General features: G+C 39.7%; 1 protein-coding gene across 1 annotated transcript; it reads left to right on the forward strand.

Moving 5' to 3' along the window:
* Positions 1 to 2,788: 2,788 nt before the first annotated feature.
* LOC142661524 (nicotinamide N-methyltransferase-like) lies at positions 2,789 to 19,718 on the forward strand. Its single transcript, XM_075838934.1, has 3 exons — positions 2,789 to 2,939; positions 18,730 to 18,937; positions 19,295 to 19,718. The coding sequence occupies exons 1-3, from the start codon at positions 2,789 to 2,791 to the stop codon at positions 19,716 to 19,718; spliced, it is 783 nt and encodes a 260-aa protein (XP_075695049.1).
* Positions 19,719 to 21,036: the final 1,318 nt, after the last annotated feature.

The following is a 21,036-nucleotide window of genomic DNA, read 5'->3' on the forward strand; positions in this document are numbered from 1 at the left end:
CCTTACATATGGAGTTTTATACAAAGGTTGTATGGAGGTATATAGAGACTTTATATGAAGGTTGTATGGAGGTATAAGAAAGCATCGCTTCTAGGGGAGAATATCTCCGTACATACGGCAGCACACATATACTGTATGGCCACGTACTAGGGAGTGTTACTGCCTCTGTATGCTGCTTTACAAGCTCCGTGCACAGGGCTCTGCTGTGTGTCTGAGCCCTTAATCCTGTCCTTCCAATATTCAATAAAATTATATTTTTTCTCATTCTGTATTTTCCTGGGGCATTGGTTTAGGGAAAGAAGTGGCTGGGGCTTTGGCAGCTTTGTCTGGCTGGAATACAGTATAAACCTCCCTACCTATATTAATGAACTATACTCATATTGGGTCAAGATCACTTATCCATACCTCCTTGTAACCGATCGCGTAGACGACCTACAGAGTAACCTTTCAATATCTGCCGATGATAGTTACCCAGGTCATTTATAGAGTTTTTTGTTAATTTGCTTCATTTGTGTACAGCACACTATATAAAGAGTACTTAGCTTTTTAATTCCTAACCGGAGTGCGTCAATATCCCGGGAACATTGTCCAATTGAAAGCAGGAGAAAGCCATTGAAATATTGATGAGTATGATCACTAAAAAGACTGGAAGTTTGATTATAAAAGCTGGTGCAGCAGTCCGATAGGAAACCCAGAGAATTCTCTATTTAATATAGACATCCTATTTTCTTCTTTGATAGAGTGGACATTATTGATATGTATTTCATTTTACTCATGTTATATTAGACGTTGAAGGCTGAGTCTATTTTTATTTTATTTATTTATATTCGGGTTTTATATTGCTTTGTACACAATAAACAGTTTCAAAATATACTGTAAGATGCCCAGCCTCTGCTGTAGCATGGCAGTATAGCCGAGGAGATGCCATTTTCTCAGCTTGTTAGGACTTTAAATCTCTGCATTCTGATAGCAGATATTAACACTACACCTTTTCACTTAGTCTTAACTTTTTTATTTTATTATATTTTCTTTGGTTTCTAAGGGAGTGCATAATGTGGATGTCACACACTATGTCTTCATTACTCTGCATCCGATGTTACCGATCTGCAGGGAAAATAAGAAGGAACTATATTGTCAGCTGACAGAGGGGGAAGGAGACTTTTGGTATGGAAATGATTCATGGGATATCTCCTTTTACAAAGAAATCCCTAATAGTGTATATGAAGATGGGTTTTATAAACTGGACAACCCCTTTAAACCATTTTTTCAAGGTGGAGCATACACTCTTTTTTGAGAATATGTTACAGACTGACAAATAGACAAGTTTCTTTCATTACTCCTTTAACAATAACATTGATTTGCTTATTTAACCCCTTCCTGACATCCGCCATTGTCGGTAAGGGGTTCCCGCAAAGCGCAGTACAGTTACGTCACAGTAATAGTGCGGGCTCAGGAGCTGAGTCCGCACCATCACCGCTGGCTATCAGCTGTATGTCTCTGATCTGGCCGATTAACACCTCAAATGCTGCACTTAATAGAGATTGCAGGATCTGAGGGTTTTTTAGCCACCGGCATCCCAGCTTTGCGATCTCTGGGCTGCTGATGGCTGCAATAGCAACTGGAGGCTGAATACTGGCCTTCCGGTCTGTTGGCTGTGGAAGTCTCCTAGGCCTCTGTGTTAAAGAAAAAAATGACTTAAAAATTTATTTCTGCAAAAAAAATGAATTTCACCTCTACATTGCTTTAATTCTTTTGAAACACCTAAATGGTTAAGAAATGATCCAAATTCTGTTTTGAATACTTTGAGGGGTGCAGTTTTTAAAATGGGGTGATTTATGGGGATTTGTATTGTATGGGCCTTCCAAAGCCACTTAGAATCTGAACTGGTCCCTGAAAAAATAGTCTTTTGAAATTTTCTTCAAAATGTGATAAATTTCAACTAAAGTTCTAAGCCTTGTAACGTCCTGGAAAAATTAAAGGATGTTAAAAAAAAATGATGCCAACATAAAGTAGACATATGGGAAATGTTAATTAGCAACTATTTTGTTTGGTATAACTATTTGACTTACAAGCAGATGCATTTAAACAGCAAATTTTACCAGTAACAAAGACCAATTTATCATGAGAAAACAATTTCAGAATCGCTTGGATATGTAAAAGCATTCCGAAGTTATTACCACATAAAGTGTGATATGTCAGATTTGAAAAATAAGGCTCTGTCAGGAAGGTCAAAATTGGCCCCAGTGGGAACACATATAACACAAAAAGGAGCCCAAATGTATTAATAAATTATATTACAAAATATGTTTATATTACACATGCTGCTAGAAAATAAAAAGTTGATTGAACGTTTAGTTACGCCTTAATATAATTTATTTACTTTTGGTATGAAAATGATTAATGGGATAACTCCTTTAACTCCTATAATCCCTAATAGGGTATATGAAGATGGGTTTTATAAACTGGACAACCCCTTTTAACCACTATTTCATGGTTAAGCATACACTATTTTTTTGTGAACCATTACAGACTGGTAATTCGGCAAGTTTCTTTTTTTCTTTGTCGTATTGTTACTTTAACAATAAAATAGATTTGTTTATGTAAAGATCATTCTCTATGTGAATTTATTATAACACAAGTTCCCATGACCGGCTCATGAATATAATAAGTCATCATGTGATAAGTTATTCTTAGTAGCACACTTTGTAAATTGAATCCTGGTAATTATATAAAGACCTTGTGCCCCGGTCTAGAGGTAGTCACCCCGTCTGTGATACAAGAGTAGATGATGGATTCCAGTCCCCATAAGCTCTATCATAAACATGACTTTGATTCCAGACAATGTCTGGAGGATTACTTTTCAGATAAACCTGACATGGCCTTTGGAGATGACACCTTGACATTTCTTATTGATAGTTTTAGAGAAGTTTTCGCAGTGGGTATGTATCATGATTTATTACTCCTAAGATACATTGACATGTATATTATTTTATTTTTAACTAGTATTTAAAAATTGTAGCTAAAAATAAATTTTGCATTATTGTGGTTTTTTTGGGGGGTGGGAGATCAGAGGCAGCGACAACACAGCCCAAGTTATCTGGAAAATGACAAGGAGCAGAGTAAAGTCCTGGTCATTGAATATGATGAAAAAAATAGAGTCTCAAGGTTTGGTAGCGTCATTACTTTCAACTCTGTATTCTCTAAAACCCTGAAAAACTTTTGTGGGATGATTAAGAACAACTGAAAAATTACAATTGTGGGGGCAATTACTTCATCCTTTAAGGACCTGCCTATTTTTGACTTTCACGCTCGAGCTATATATTTTGTTTTTTTAATTTTCCCATTTATAAGAGCCAAACTTGTTTGACAACATAACCATATGATGACTGTTGTCTTCGCAGGACAAGTTGTAGTAGTTGTAATTCATATTTGTTAATTTTTTTAGGAGAAAAAAATGAATTTCTGTTATTTTTTTGCGTATTTTTAACCGGTTCAGGTCCGATTTATTTTGAGCCTTCAGGACCAGACACCGTTTAGCCATTTTTAGCACGCGTTAAACGGCTATAACTTTTTTATTTGTTGGGCTAGCGATGTGATTTTTGCTTCATATTTTTCCGTAGACAATGCAGGTTTCTTTTTTTTTTATCATATTTATACACACCCTTTTTGCCACTTTAAGCCTAATTTTTAGGCTTAAAGTTTGAAAATAATAGTAAAAAAGCTTTTTTACTTTTTAGCTATTTTTTATTGGTAATAACATAGTTTTACCATAAAATAGACCTTTTATTTGTGATCGTCCTTGTCTACCGTAAATTTTTATAATTTTATTAATTATGCCTAGTTGCTCAGATCAACCTATATATTGTGGTTTGTGCAGTCTATGTCTAGTTTCTCACAATGTTGATATTGTATAGTCTATCCTCCTCAATCTTTTTGTTTTACTTGGTACCAGCACTCCACGCATTTGAAAAAAAACCAGCTGATTTTAATTTAGGAATGACCTCATAAGTGTTTCTGCTCTTGCTTGTATTCTCAGTTGGCCACTGGGGGAGCATGGTAAGGTGAGCTCATTCCATCTGTTCACATGTTGTAGTGCTGTGGGGTGGCGTCTGTTGCTGTAGTGCTGCACTTGTGGGGGGACGTGGTCCAGAGCCAAGTAGGCTTGGCACAGTCTGATAGCATGGGTGCTTTTGGGCCCCTAGGTTGCTCCCTCTGCAGGAGCGGTGCTGCGGTGGCCGCCATGCGGTGCTGCAGCTGATAGAGTAGGGACCCACTTTGAAAGAGGTTGCCGTGAAGTGGCAAGTGGGCTTATACAGTCTGATCAAAATGTTAACAAAGAACCTCATGTTCATGTTTAGAAATTATGCCTAGCGGCTCAGATCAACATATATATTGTGGATTGTGAGATCCATGTCTAGTTTCTCACAATTTTTTGTACATTTTAATATATTACATGTCTATTTTAGGGTAATTGGGTCAGGGCTAGCGATACGACGATAATTGGCAGGGGGAATGTTTTTTTTTAGGGTGGGTGTTTCATGCGTATTTATTTAATTTTTTTATTATTATGGTCTGTCCCTCATAGGTCAGAAAGGACCTTTGGGGACTTTATTTATTTATTTATTTTTTTCATCTGTTACAGGGGAAATCAGCCCTCTGTAGTAACTATTGTCACTAATAGGGCTGTGCTAGGTCTAGTAAGACCCAGCAGCAGCCTGCCATTAATGGCACCCGGCGAACATGTGACCAGTCACATGATCACCGGGACCGATTACTCGGGCAGCAAGCTAAAACCCGCGTTGTAAATAGTCTATGGCGCGGGTTTTAAGGACCACGACAGCCAGCGGTCGGGAATCGGTTAATGGTGTTTACTATGTGGTTTAAATATCATATTAACTTTAATCTTTGGGTCGGTACAAATACAGTTATACCAAATTGATATAGTTTTTATTTATGTTTTAGTACTTTTGCATAATAAAAGCAAGTTTTATGAACAAATATAATTTTTGTGTAGTCACATTACGAGAGCCAGAATTTTTTTTAATTTTACATCAGCACAGCTGTATGATGGCTTGTTTTTTTTGTAGAAAGAGGTATCGTTTTTATTGGTACTATTTTGGCGTGCATATCAATTATTGAATAAATATAAAACTTTCTTTGTGGGGGAATTGGTGAAAAAGGCAAATACGCCATAGTTTTTTTTTAATGCCATATGCAGGGGGGCTTTTTGCTTTTTTAACAAACCTTTATTAAACTTAATTTCACTCTTGTTTTTTGTTCCACTCGAGAGTTTGAAGCGGTGATCGTATGATCACGTGTATAGTACTTTTTAATTCTTATGACACCGATGGGTTAACCCCTTAGAAACACAGCCTGTTTTGGCCTTGTGGATACAACTAATTTCCAATGTTTTAAAATCTGACGTGTTCATTTATGAGGTAATAACTTTGGAGTGCTTTTACCTATCCAAGCGATTTTACCATATGTCTACTTTATGTTGGCATCATTTTTGAATGTCCTTTTTGTTTTTTTCTTGGACGTTACAAGGCTTATAAGTTTAGCAGCAATTTCTTAAATTTTCAAGAAAATGTCAAAATCCTATTTTTTTATGCACCAATTCAGTTTTGAAGTAGCTTTGAGGGGCATATGCCTTACAAACCCTCATAAATCATACCATTTTAAAAACTGCACCCATCGTATTATTCAAAACAGCATTTAGGAAGTTTCTTAACCCCTTCAGGACTGAGCCTGTTTTGGCCTTGTGGACACAGCCAATTTTTTTCAAATCTGACATGTGTTGCTTTATGTGGTAATAACTTGGGAATGCTTTTACCTATCCAATCGATTCTGAAATTGTTTTCTCGTGACATATTGTACTGTATATTAGTGGAAAAATTTGATGAATAAATTCAGTATTTGTTTGTGAAAATCACCAATTTTAGAGAAAATTTGCAAAAATTCTGTATTTTTCTAAATTTAAATGTATCTGCTTGTAAGACCGATAGTAATAACACACACAATAGTTACTAATTAACATTTCCCATATGTCTACTTTATGTTGGCATCGTTTTTTGACCATCCTTTTATTTTTCTAGGATGTTACAAGGCATAGAACTTTAGCAGCCATTTCTCACATTTTCAAGAAAATTTCCAAAACCTATTTTTATAGGTACCAGTTCAGTTTTGAAGTGGCTTTAAGGGTCATATATTTTAGAAACCCCCATAAGTCACCTAATTTTAAAAACTGCAACCCCTCAAAGTTTTCAAAACAGCATTTAGAAAGTTTCTTAACCCTTTAGATGTTTCACAGGACTTAAAGAAATGTGGAGGAGAAATGTACAAATTTCTTTTTTTTGTCGGAAAATCCATTTTAATCCATTTTTTTCAGTAACACAAAAGATTTTACCAGAGAAACGCAACTCTATTTATTTTCTAATATTTATTGCCCAGATTCTGCAGTTTTTAGAAATATTCCACATGTGGCCCTAGTGTGGACTGAAGCACCAGCCTCAGAGGATTTTGGGGCCTCCTTTTTATTAGAATATATTTTAGGCACCATGTCAGGTGTAATGTCAGGGTAGGGAGACAGACATGTGAGCCCTAATCTACCCGCCACTCAGTCCCTGCCTACTTGCACGGCCCGTCCTAGGCGACGACGTACAACTGGGCGACAGACCCTACGCTCAATATGTGAATGACAGACAAACAGACAAGGGTACACAAAAACTAAGGAAAATAGGGCAGTTGCCGTGTCAAACCAGGAGTGTATGAGGTACCAAACACGGAGCAGGAGCATAGTCAGTAAAGCCAGGGTCAAAAATGAAGCAAGGTCAATAGTAATAGCAGGAACAACAAATTTTTTGAAGACAGCCACACCAGATCCCCGACCACAAACAAGGGGCTAGCAGAACGTCTTCTATCTGCCTGAGTCTTTTGTATGCTCTGGGACACCTCTAGGTTCTTCTGAACCTGGGCCCAGACTGTGCACAGTTCCCGATGAACGACATCTACCTCGGGATTGTTGGAACCACGAGGTGAAACGGAGGAGAAACGTGGATTAAACCCAAAATTACAGAAAAAGGGGGAGACCCCTGACGAGTTACTGACCCGGTTATTAAGGGAAAATTCGGCGAGGGGAATGAAGGAGACCCAATCATATTGACAGTCAGAGATAAAACACCTTAAATATTGTTCTAGAGACTGATTAGTCCTCTCAGTTTGGCCATTAATTTCAGGATGGAAGGCAGAGGAGTAGAACAGATCAATCTCCAACTTTTTACAGAAAGCTCTCCAAAACAATGAAAAAAAATGTACCCCTCTGTCAGAAACAATATTGACAGGAACCCCATGGAGACGCAGGATGTGTTTGACAAACAAGGTAGCTAACGTCTTGGCATTGGGTAGTTTCTTGAGGGGCAAAATGTGGCACATTTTACTGAAGCGGTCTACTACCACCCACAACACAGACTTGCCTTGAGATGGAGGCAGATCGATGATAAAATCCATGGAGATATGGGTCCAAGGTCTCTGCGGAATGGGCAAAGAACATAGTGAGCCCTCTGGACGGGACCTGGGAGTCTTGGACCTAGCTCAAATTTCACAAGCGGCGACGTAGGCCTTAATTTCTTTAGGCAACCCAGGCCACCAATAGTTTAAAGCAATGAGGTGCTTGGTACCCAGGATGACTGGATGGCCAGATAGTGCAAAGTCATGATTTTCCCTGAGTACCCTTAGCCGGAATTGCAGGGGAACAAACAGCTTGTTATCAGGAACGTTCCCGGGAGCTGAACCTTGATCAGCCGCAATTTCGGAGACTAAGTCAGAATCAACAGAGGAAATTATTATACCTGGGGCAAAACACAAGCAGGATCTTCCTCCGAAGGAGGACTGGCCATGAAGCTACGAGACAGTGCATCAGCTTTAATATTTTTAGACTCAGCCCTATAGGTGACCACAAAGTTGAATCTAGTAAAAAATAACGCCCATCGAGCTTGTCTCGGGTTTAGCCTCCGGGCAGATTCTAGGAAAACCAGATTCTTGTGGTCGGTAAGGACCGTTACCTGGTGCCTAGCCCCCTCCAAGAAGTGGCGCCACTCTTCAAATGCCCATTTAATGGCTAAGAGTTCGCAGTTGCCAACGTCATAGTTACTCTCAGTGGGCGAGAACTTCCTGGAGAAGTAGGCACAGGGACGGAGATGGGTGAGGGACCAGGTACCCTGGGACAAGACATCACCCACTCCCACCTCGGAGGCGTCAACCTCCACGATAAATGGCTCCATTTGGTTGGGCTGAAACAGCACTGGGGCCGAGATAAAGCACTTTTTAAGGACCTAAAAAGCCTGGACCGCCTCCGGAGGCCAGTGGAGGAGATCAGCACCTTTGCGAGTAAGATCCGTAAGAGGCTTAGCGATGACCGAGAAGTTAGCAATAAATCTCCTGTAATAGTTAGCAAACCCCAGGAAGCACTGTAACGCCTTCAGGGAGGCAGGTTGGACCCATTCAGCCACAGCCTGAGCCTTGGCAGGGTCCATGCGTAATTCCTTAGGAGTGAGGATTTGACCCAAAAATGGTATCTCCTGCACCCCAAACACACATTTTTCAGTTTTAGCAAAGAGTTTGTTTTCCCGAAGGGCCTGGAGCACCTTCCTGACATGCTCAATGTGGGAGGAACAGTCCTTGGAAAACACAAGTATGTCATCAAGGTACACTACAATAAATACCCCCAGGTAGTCTCTTAAAATCTCATTCATGAAATTCTGGAAGACCGCGGGAGCATTACACAACCCAAAGGGCATGACGAGGTATTTGAAATGACTTTCAGGCGTGTTAAACACAGTCTTCCACTCATCCCCTTCTCAGATGCGGATAAGGTTATAAGCCCCCCGAAGATCAAACTTAGAGAACCATTGGGCCCCCTGAACCTGATTGAAGAGATCAGGAATCAAAGGAAGGGGATACTGGTTCCTTACAGTGACCTTATTCAAGTTTCGGTAATCGATGCATGGCCTAAGACCACCATCCTTTTTCCCTACGAAGAAGAAGCCAGCACCTACCGGAGAAGTAGAGGGGCGAATGTAACCCTTGGCCAGGCATTCCTGGATATATTCTCTCCTGGCTTCACGTTCGGGACAAGAGAGATTAAATATCCTACCCTTAGGGAGCTTAGCTCCTGGTACCAAATCGATTGTGCAGTCGTATTCTCTATGAGGAGGTAACACTTCAGAGGCCTTTTTAGAAAAAACATCAGCGAAGTCCTGAATAAACTCAGGTAGAGTGTTCACCTCCTCAGGGAGAGAAATAAAATTAACAGAAAAACATGACGCCATGCATTCATTACCCCATTTGGTAACATCCCCAGTAATCCAGTTAAACGTGGAATTATGCATCTGCAACCAGGGAAGGCCTAAAACCAAATCGGACGATAATCCCTGCATCACCAGTACAGAGCACTGCTCCAAATGAATGGAGCCAACAATGAGTTCAAAAACAGGGGTATGCTGCGTAAAATAACCATTAGCAAGTGGGGTGGAGTCGATACCCACTACCGGGACAGGTTTAGGCAAATCAATAAATGGCATAGCTAGAGACATAGCAAATTCCACAGACATAATATTAGCAGTAGACCCTGAATCCACGAAGGCACTGCCGGTAGCAGACCTACCATCAAAAGAGACCTGAAAGGGAAGCAAGATCTTATTAGACTTCATATTTACGGGAAGTACCTGTGCGCCCAAGTGACCTCCCCGATGGTCACTTAGGCGCGGAAGTTCTTCCGGCTGCTTATTCTTACGCCTAGGACAGTTGTTCACTTGATGCTTGTCATCCCCACAGTAGAAGCAGAGACCATTCTTCCTGCGGAGCTCTCTACGTTGTTGGGGAGACACAGAGGCCCCGAGTTGCATTGTTTCTTCCGAGTCTTCGTGGAAGAACGAAGAAACGGAACCTGGGGAGCCATCATTGGGGAGCCAGAGGAGAAGGCACAAAAACGTTCAAGTCGTCTTTCCCTGAGACGTCGGTCAAGACGTACCACTAAAGCCACTACCTGATCTAGAGAGTCAGCAGAGGGATAGATAACTAACAGGTCTTTCAGGGCGTTCGACAGACCCAAACTAAACTGGCGCCTCAAGGCAGGGTCATTCCACCGAGAAGCTACACACCACTTCCTAAAGTCAGAACAGTACTCCTCAACGGGTCTCTTACCATGACAACAGAGGAAAGTTCAGGGGCATCAGGAGCCAAGGAGGAGGCCCATTCTTGGTGCCCGTCCTGGAGCCGGGACATAATTATACCCACTCGCTGGTTCTCAGAACCTGAGGAGTGGGGCCTTAGACGGAAATAGAGCCTACAACTCTCGCGAAAGGAGAAAAAATTCTTCCGGTCCCCTGAGAACCGGTCAGGCAACTTGAGGTGGGGTTCAAGAGGTGAGGTGGGGGGCACTACCAGGGTGGCATCATGCTGGTTGCACCTCTGAGCCCGGTCTTGGACCTGTAGGGAGAGACCCTGCATTTGCTGAGCCAGGGCCTCAAGGGGGTCCATAGTTGTCAGGGACCAGGGTAGAAAAGGTATTTGGGCCTGTGATTATGTAATGTCAGGGTAGGGAGACAGACAGGTGAGCCATAATCTACCCGCCACTCAGTCCCTGCCTACTTGCACGGCCCGTCCTAGGCGACGGCGTACAACTGGGCGACGGTCCCTACACTCAATATGTGCACGACAGACAAACAGACAAGGGTAGACAAAAGCTAAGGGAAATGGGGCAGTTGCAAGAGTAGTGAACGAGCCGTGTCAAACCAGAGGTGTACGAGGTATCAAACGCGGAGCAGGAGCATAGTCAGTAAAGCCAGGGTCAAAAATGAAGCAAGGTCAATAGTAATAGCAGGAACAGCAGAGCCAGGAAACAGGATAGAATCACAGGCAAAGGACAAGCAGCAACTGAAGGTATAAATAGACCGAGGGCGGGAGCTAGAACCGTCTGGCCAGGCTGTGATAGGTTCTCCTACTCCTCAGCTTCCCAGCCTGAGTGGTAGCAGATCGAGTCACTCTATCAGACCTAGGAGCAGATGCAGACTGATTAACCACGGGCGTCGACACAGAAGCTGTGTCTGGCAGATCCTTTACATCAGGTTTGAAGAGGTCTTGTAGTGCCAAAACAGTGAAAATACCCCCAAAAAGACACCATTTGGCAAACTATACCCCTCAAGGAATTCATCAAGGGGTATAGTGAGCATTTTAACCCCACAGGTTTTTTGCTGAATTTAGTGGAATTAGCCGTAAAAATGAAAATCTAAATTTTTTCCAATAAAACTTAGAAATTATACATTTTTACAAGGAATAAAGAAGAAAAAGCACCTCATGATTTGTAAAGCAATTTCTCCTGATTACGGCAATACCCCATATGTGGTAATAAACGGCTGTTTGGACACACGGCAAGGCGCAGAAGGGAAGGAGCACTATTTTTCTTTTGGAGCTCAAGTTTGCTGGATTGGTTTTCGGGTGTCATATCGCATTTGCAAAGCCCCTGCGGGACAAAATCAGTGGACACCCCCTAGAGTGACCTTATTTGGGAAACTACAGCCCTAAAAAGAATTTGTCTAGGGGTATAGTGAGCATTTTGATCCCATAGGTTTTTTGCTGAATTTAGTGTAATTAGGCCGTCAAAACTTCTATTGTTTTTTATCCTTTTTTTACAGCGTTCACCGTGCGCTATAAATGACATATTTAATTTATTCTGTGGGTTGATACGATTACGGTGATACCATATGTATATTGGTTTCTTACATTTAAAAAAAAATATTTTGGTTTTGTGTCGCCATGTTCTAAGAGCCACCACTTTTTTATTTTTCTATCAGGAAAGCTGTGTGAGGGCTTGTTTTTTGCGGAACAAACTGTAGTTTTTATTGGTACCATTTTTGGGTACATGCGACTTTTTGATCCCTATTTATGCAATTTTTTGGGAGCTGATGTGACTAAAAATAGCGATTCAGGTATCGTTTTTTTATTATTTTTTTATGGCGGTCACCGTGCAGGATAAATTACATTATATTTTTATAGTTAAGGCCTTTATGGATGCGGGGATACCTTTTATGCATAGTTTATTTATTTATTTAATTTTTTTCTAATAATAAAGGACTTTATAAGGAAAAAGGTCGATTTTTAAATTTTATTATTTTGACATTTTACTTTTGAAATTTTTTTTTTAACTTTTTGTACCTTTTTTTTTTTAGTCCCTCTAGGGACTTGAAGATCCAATTGTTGAATCGTTGTTATAATACCCTGCAATACTTATGTATTGCAGGGTATTATACCTGTCAGTTTCACACTGACAGGAGGCATATTAGGTCCTGCCTCTGGCTAATGGACTGAAACACAGGCCTCAGAAGCAAAAAAAAGCACCTAGTGGATTTTGCAACCTCGTTTTTATTACAATATATTTTGGAAACTACACCCCTCACATAATTTATATGTGAGTATAGTGGACATTTTGACCCCACAGTTTTTTTGCTGAATTTTGAATTTATTGGATTTAGGCAGTGAAAATGAAAATCACATTTTTTTCTGAAACAACATAGAAGTTTTTCATTTTTACAAGGAATAAAGGAGAAAAAAAACATCAACATTTGTAAAGCAATTGTGGTATTAAATTGCTGTTTGGACCCACTGCAGGGCTCAGTAAGTCAGGAGTGCCATTTGAATTTGTATTTTGTACAGATGGTTTTTGGGTTCCATGTCGCATGTGCAACGTCCTGGAGTGACCAAAACAGTGGAAACCCCACAAAAGTGACCCCATTTTGGAAACTATACCCCTCATGGAATTTGTCTAGGGGTGTAGTGAGCATTTTGACCCGACAGTTTTTTATCCTGAATTTATTGGAATTAGTCCGTGAAAATGACAATTTACAAGGAATAAAGGAGAAAAAGCACCCCAACATTTTTAAAGCAAATTCTCCTGATTACACGAATAACTCATATGTGGTAATAAATTTCTATTTGGACCCACTGCAGGGCTTAGAAGGTCAGGAGTGCTATTTGGATTTTGGACAGATGTTTTTTTGGTGCCATGTCACATTTGCAGAGACCCTGATTTACCAGTACAGTGGAAACCGCAAAGAAGTGACCCCATTTTGTAAACTACACCCTCAAGAAGTTTATTCATGGGTGTAGTTGGTAGTTTGAGCCTACATTTTGTTGGATAGGTGGTGTAAAAATAAAATATAGATTTTTTTTTTGTCATTTATAGGAAATTTTTACTTCATATCCAGTACATGAAACTGAGGAAATCTACCCAAATGTTTATTTCGCTCTTTCTTTTGTTCAAAATTACCCCCTCTTAGGCCGAAATCTGATCTTTGTCAACATGGTAGGGCCCAAAAGCAAAGGAATACCCTGTAGATTTCAGAATAAACAGCAGAAAATACCGTCCTCCAGTATTCATCTAGGGGTATAATGAAATGGTTTGTTTTATTTGAGGTATAATTAAAATTTTTAAATGGGCACTATTGTAATGGAAATAGGGATAAAATATCTGTACGTCTATATGAAAAGAGCAAAAGGAGTTAAAAAAAAATAGAGAATGAATTAAATTAATACTTAATAATTAATACAACAAAAACATTATTTGATGAACAACCCTGGCTTATTGGGACAAGTGTCTCATTGATAACCCGTGTCTTCTCTAACTCAATTTTTGTAACAAACGCAACCATTTTTGTAGGGCCGTCTCTTTTTTTCAGTGGGGGAATTTCAGTTGGGAAGTGCTGTCCCGTTATAACACTGCTGGCCTGACTTCCATGGGATGTGCCTGCACCCTCTTCTGCTTGGTATTCAAGATACTGTGCATTTTTTCCTGCCTTGCTGTATATTGTAAAGGATTTTTTGTCCCTAAATTTAGTCAGCATAATGTTTTCATTACACAGGGACCTCTTTTCACCAGGTCTCAATTTTTGATCCACCAGATTTTTTGAGAGGCCTTTTTGATTCCTCCTTACAGTACCACAGGCTGCTGTCCCTTTTTTAAACAGACACTTGAAAATAGGGATGCCTGTATAAAAATTGTCAATGTAAAGGTGATATCCTTTACCTAGCAGGAGGTATAAAAGGTCGAAGACAATTTTGGTACGTATGTTGAGTATGGTGCGGCATTCTGGTGGACAGATCTGGGAATCTTTTCCCTCGTAGATACGGAATCTGTGAGTGTACCCACTTTCACTCTCACAGAGCTTGTAAATTTTGATTCCGTATCTTGCACGTTTACTTAGCAAATATTGCCAGAATCCCAACCTCCCCTCGAACAGCACCAGTGACACATCGATGGCAAAAAAAAATTGTGAGGTGTATGCCTCTGAAAATTTCTCATTAAAATGAGTCAGTAGTGGCCTAATTTTAAATAGTCTGTCATAGGTAGGGACACCAGGGGCATGGCACTGGCTGTTAGCGGTGTAATGAAGACGTTTTAACAGCGCTTTAAATCGTGTTCTCATCATTAGAGCCCTGTACATTGGCGTATCATATAATAAGTCAGTGGACCAATAGGACCGTATGGTGGGCTTTTTTTAATAAGCCCTATATTTAGAAAAAGCCCCCCAAATTTTCGCATTTCTGTGACATCAGTGGGATGCCATATCTGGCATCTTGCATAGTAAGATGTGGGGTGACTTGCCAGAAATTTGAATGAGTACAGACTGGTTTGTGTAACAATCAGGTTCACTAACTCTTCTGTGAAAAAGATTTTTAACCAGTTCAGGACCGGGCTATTTTGAGCCTTCAGGACCAGATACCGTTTAGCCATTTTTAGCATGCGTTAGTTAAATGGCTATAACTTTTTTATTTGTTGGGATAGCGACGTGATTTTTGCTATGTTTTTTCCATAGACAATGCAGGTTTCTTTTTTTATCATTTTTATACACATCCTTTTTGCTATTTTAGAATATTTAGGCTTAAAGTTTGAAAATAATAAATAAAAAAATAAGTTTATGTATTTTTTTTCTTTCTTTTACACCATCTTTTTCCACTGTAACTGAGGCTGCACGGCAGCCACAGTTACACGGGAAATCAGCCCTTTCATAGTGACGATTGTCACTAATAAGGCTGTGCTGGGTCTAGTAAGACCCAGCAGCAGACTGCCACTAACGGCATCCGGCGATCATGTGACCAGTCCTGGTCCAGGACCAATAGAGACAGCCGCACGGCCGCTGCCACTATTCCTATACACAGCACGCATTGAGGGCTGTGTAAAAGAGATCGGAGAAGACAGAAGCAGCGAAAGCTGCTTCTATCTTCTCCTCAGGGTCCCCGGCAGTCACTGACTGCCAGAGACCCGACATTCAGCTGCCCGATCGCTCGGGCAGCAAGTTAAAATCCGCACCGTAAATAGTCTATGGTGCGGGTTTTAAGGACAGTTAAAAAATCCAGTTTGCTGTACCCAGTGGTGTACATTTTTATACCCGGGGCAGAAATTAATTCTGGAATTTGGGGAGAAAACATATATGGGGTCACCAATTGGAGTCACTTGACTGACTGTCACTCTGCCTACTCCACGTTTGTGGTTGTTCTTCCCTATCACTTGATGAGGACATTATTAGAAAATGTGTGTGCACACAGCATGGTGTAGACCTCCTTCACAGTGTACATCTATTTAGCCATACTAAAACAGACACATTTTATTTTTCTGACTAAAAAAAAACACCTGAAAACTCAGCACAAAAAAACTACCTAAGTTATTATACTAAATGTATATAACTTGCAATACTGCTACCTATATATATATATTTATTTTTTAATTAATTTTTTTTTTAAACTTTTTATATTTTATGACAAAACAAAAAATAGTGCCTGAAACGTCAGAGCATAGCTTACAGACCTAAACTACCCTAGCCTAAATCTACTGTACTAGACCTAACCTACTGTACTATATATATATATATATATATATATATATATAAATATATACAATATATACATATATAGCAAACAAAAAGAGTTGAGGCAGCACACCAAAGTAGTAAGTGAAAAAAGGGGATACGTTTATTCACCCCACAGGCAACGTTAATATATTACTTGAGAAGCCAGGCTTGTGAAAGATCCCAGTAAGCAGGACCGAAACGTTGCCTGTGGGGGGAATAAACATATCCCTTTTTTTCACTTACTACTTTGGTGTGCTGCCTCAACTCTTTTTGTTTGCTGTTCATCAGAGGGCCCGTAGCCTGAGCCTAGGAGGAGTTACACCCACTACTGGAGCAGCGCTGCTTTCCTTTTTTTTCTACATATACCATATACATATATATATATATATATCACTACACTACTATCTATATATATATATATATATATATATATATATATATATATACAGAACAAGAGAATTGACAGCTCCTAACAGCTTCCCAAAGGTCAAGGAGCAGTTCAGGGGGATTATAGGGGTCTCCATTCGGTTTATTTCTATTTTTGATACTGAGACAGAATTTCACATCTCTTCTCTCCAATCTCTTCACAACTGTGACAGGAATGAGGAAATCAAAGCTGGGGAAGGCGTTATTTTTTCAGATTTTTGCCCTGATGGGTCAGTCTGGATTGACTGACCAATCACAGCCATCTCCAGGCAGAGACAGCTGCGATCGGTCCCACCGCTGACATATGTGTCTATGACAGCTGAAGTGACTGTTCTGTCACAGCGTGTTTACATGCTGTGACAGTTTAACTGCAAGACGAGAATACTTGTCCTAATGCGGCAAACACCTGCCGTTTAGGACCATTCTCCGCCAACTTAGGAGGATTCTCGTCCTATGTCGGCAAGAGGTTAAAGGCTGGGAACAGAGGTTTCTCTGATTCTGGCCGTTATAGCAGGAGCCCGGCTGTCACTCACCACCATGCTTCTGCTGTTGATCACATAGGCACAGCACCTGTGCCTGCGAGATGACTATGATGTACCTGTATGTCATGGTGCCCTTAGTTAAGGCACTCCATGACATACAAGTGTCATGTTGGCTTAAGGGGTTAAAGCTGCTGTTATTTGACAATTTGCTGTCATTTTCTGACCTATTCCAACTATGTTATTGTTGTTCAATAAAAAATATCCATTCTTGGAAACAAAATGCACCAAGAAACATGTTCTGCTCAAGTTACCACTAATAGCAAAAATGATAAAATGATAAAAAAAATTAATCATTCTCATATTTAGTGGATGTTTCTATATTGGGATGGAGATATCCCTTTCTTTGTCACATCAGGCTGAACATGAATGACAGCTCGGCAGGCTTGTTGATTGGGAGATTCTACACAGGGTCAGGTCCAGTCACATCAGAAGAACTCAAATACTAAAAGTGAAAAAAGTCATCATAGGTAAGATCAAGATTTTTTTTAGGAAAAAAGCTAACAGATGGCGCACCTATGTAGTATAGACAGTAAATGGTCTTGAAGTCAGAAGCCATAGGTGTCCTAAGTAAAGCGGTAGATATGACTCTTCAATGACACTGAAGGAACCAAAATGAAGCTCATAAAACCCTAAGGGTATGTTCACACGCTGAGCCAAAAACGTCTGAATATACGGAGCTGTTTTCAAGGGAAAACAGCACCTGATTTTCAGACGTTTTTTGAGCAACTCGCGTTTTTCGCTGCGTTTTTTGCTGGTTTCAATAGAGTCTATGAGAAAACGGCTCCAAAAACGTCCCAAGAAGTGTCCCGCACTTCTTTTGACGAGGCTGTAATTTTACGCGTCGTCTTTTGACAGCGACGCGTAAAATGACAGGTCGTCGGCACAGTACATCGGCAAACCCATTAAAAGCAATGGGCAGATGTTTGCCGACGTATTGGAGCCGTCTTTTCAGGCGTAATTTGAGGCATAAAATGCCTCCATTACGCCTGAAAATAGGTTGTGTGAACCCAGCCTAAAAAAGTACCCTAAAGTAAGCATAGGGTGGAGAAAAAGCTAACAGAGGGCGCACCTATGTAGCATAGTCTAGAAATCAGAAACCATAGGTGTCCTGTGTGAAACTCTAGATATGAAGTTTCATTGACACCAAAGGAACCAAAATGTAGCTCATAAATCCTTAAAAACTAGACTTTATTTTCTCAGAAATGTTTTGAAGACAATAATGTCTACTGCTAGGATTTCTCAGCCTACATAATTTTTTTTTTTTTAAGATCTAAACCTATAGCTTTGCTTGGGACACCTTATATGATTTCTGTATTAATAGCATAGTGCCTTAGAAAATGCAATCCAGCCAGGTGGGTCTAGCACCCCTTGTTGAACTGACTATACTACACAGAAGGGCCCCCTGTTTGCTTGGTTTTTTTTCTGGTACTTCATTCTACATCTTAATCCATGAGTTGCAGCCACAACAGATAAACAGCTACAGTTATTGAGGAAACATAGGGTGACCTATATACCACCCCCATCAGGTGAGCACCTCACTCTATGAATGTATTGGAGACTTTGAATGGTTCTACTGTTTCATGAGCCTTCTTTCTCCTTTTCTATTCCTCTAACTAAATAATTATAACTTTGGTGGGACTGCTCTTAATGTACCAGTGTGACGTATGTGATTAATATCACCAAATCTATCCCTATAGAACATTTGAGAATTAGTTTATCCTTTTGTCTGATTTTTGAGTATTGGAAACTTAATATCTACATAGTTTGCTAGAAGTGATATGGACACATGTCCTTGTTTATCCACAAAATCTATGATGATTTTACATATTAGATGTTTAACTATTTAGAATTTTTTTCTGCAGGTCATATTAATGGAGACATCTTGATTGACCTCAGTCTTGGTTCCATCATTCATCATCTATATTCAGCCAGTGAGTTTTTCAAAAACATCATAGTGCTAAAGGTCAATAACAGATGCATCATGGAGCTGAAGAGATGGGTGGATGAACGTACGGGAGCATTTTATTGGGGCCATACATCAACATTCCATAAAGAGAAAGAAGAAAACAGGTGACATATTTGTCCAAATATTAAAAAAAACACTGTCATTGTGATTGTTGCTCCTGATACCAAAATGATAAGGGAAGATGGGGCATAGATCATGGAAAAAAAGTACTCTGCTAATACTCAAGTCATATGTAAAAATTCTACTAACCACTCAGTTAAAAATTCTTATCCATAGGGGGCGGTATTATACAAGTTAATGATTGAAATGCACAGTGTGAGCCTGGCACTTGGTGTAACAGTCTTCGATGATTTCAAGCTTTACCTCTAGTATTTCAATTCAATATTCCAGTGCTAAGTCCTGAGCCACCATGTTGATGTTGACTGTGGGACAATCACTTTCCTTGTCTTTTTATTTTCCAGTGATCAGTTTCAGGACCAGGAAACAAAAGTGAGATCAGCCATTCAACATGTTGTGAAATACGACCTAGAGAAAGAGAATATGACAGAGCCGCTGGTCTTACCACCAGCCGATTGTGTCATCAGTGTTTGGCTTCTGGATGTTATCAGCAAAACTCAAGATGATTACATCAGATATCTGAGGAAGTTCTCTAGGTTGCTGAATCCTGGAGGACACATCATATTAATTGGAAGTTTAGGTGCAACATATTTCACAGTCGGGAAAGACAAGTTCCATGTCTTCACATGTGATGAGGATTTTGTCAGTAAAGCTCTAGTTGGAGAAGGTTTTATCATTGATTACTGTAATGTCAGGGAGAGAACGGCTGTGAGTAAAATTGCTAATTTTGAGGCCATCATATGCATTGCAGCTCACAAGGAGAAGTAGGTTAAAACTTGCAAAGTCTACATGTGATTACTTTATATAATTAGCTAAAATATATATATGATAATTAAAAAGAAGCTTCCTTAGTGCAGTATAAAATAGCCTAAAAATAATTGTTCAGTGGTTTTAAGGTCCCTGCCTCAGACTGGTCATTGATAATAGTGACAAGACCGACCCTGGTCATCTGGATCATCATAGGAGCCTAAAGTCTTGGGATCAGTTGCTTTGTCGTTGTTCTGTTCCTGCTTTATACGAATATTGTAATAAAACAAAGCATATGGCATTGACCGGTGTACTCTACTTATTGGGAGGGGTGGGCACTTATTGACTCCATAGGCTCTACAAACCTTGATTTATGAGTGGAAACTTACAACTTTTTTTTTTTTTATTACCCCATGGAGACACATACAGTTTTGGCCTTGTGGACACAGCCTATTTTTTCAAATCTGACATGTGTCACTTTATGTGGTAATATCTTGGGAATGCTTTTACTTATTCAAGCTATGTCTCGTGACATATTGTACTTTATGTTAGTGAAAAACTTTTATAGATAAATTCAATATTTATTTGTAAAAAAACATCCAAATTTTAAGAAAATGTTGAAAAATTTGCATTTTTCTAAATTTAAATGTATCTGCTTGTAAGACAGTTAGTAATACCACACAAAATAGTTAAGATTTCCGATATGTCTACTTTGTTTGCATTGTATTTTAAACGTCCTCTTATTTTTCTAGGACGTTACAAGGCTTAGAAATTTAGCAGCAATCTTTCACATTTTCAAGAAAATTTCAAAAGGATATTTTTTCAGGCACCAGTTTAGTTCTGAAGTGGCTTTGAGGGCCTTATATATTAGTAAGTCGCCATATATATCCCCATTATAAAAACTGCACCCCTCAAAGTATTCAAAACAGCATTCAGAGAGCATCTTAACCCTATAGGCGTTTCACAGGAACTAAAGCAATGTGGAGGTGAAATTTACAAATGTCTTTTTTGCTGAAACTAATTTGTAATAAAAAAATTTCCTGTAACACAGAAGGATTCACCAGAGAAATGCAACTGAATATTTATTGCCCAGATTCTGCAGTTTTTTTTTTTTTACAGATATCCCACATGTGGCCCTAGTGTGCTTATGGACTGAGACACAGGCCACCGAAGCAAAGGAGCACCTAGAGGATTTTCAGGCCTCCTTTCTATTTGAAAACATTTTAGGCACCATGTCTGGTTTGAAGAGGTCTTGTGGTGCCAAAACATAGGAAAAACCCTCAAAAAGACACCATTTTGGAAACTACACCCCCAAGGAATTAATATAGGGTTATAGTGA

Source organism: Rhinoderma darwinii, chromosome 10, assembly GCF_050947455.1.
Source record: "Rhinoderma darwinii isolate aRhiDar2 chromosome 10, aRhiDar2.hap1, whole genome shotgun sequence".
In the NCBI taxonomy this organism is placed as follows: Eukaryota; Metazoa; Chordata; class Amphibia; order Anura; family Rhinodermatidae; genus Rhinoderma; species Rhinoderma darwinii.

What these genes read in the sequence shown, in the direction of transcription:
- LOC142661524 (XM_075838934.1), top strand. Translation starts at nt 2,789, where the DNA reads ATGGATTCCAGTCCCCATAAGCTCTATCATAAACATGACTTTGATTCC. An exon ending in TAGAGAAGTTTTCGCAGTGG is followed by an intron (nt 2,940 to 18,729) that starts GTATGTATCATG and finishes TTTTTTCTGCAG; the next exon opens with GTCATATTAATGGAGACATC. An exon ending in AAAGAGAAAGAAGAAAACAG is followed by an intron (nt 18,938 to 19,294) that starts GTGACATATTTG and finishes TTTATTTTCCAG; the next exon opens with TGATCAGTTTCAGGACCAGG.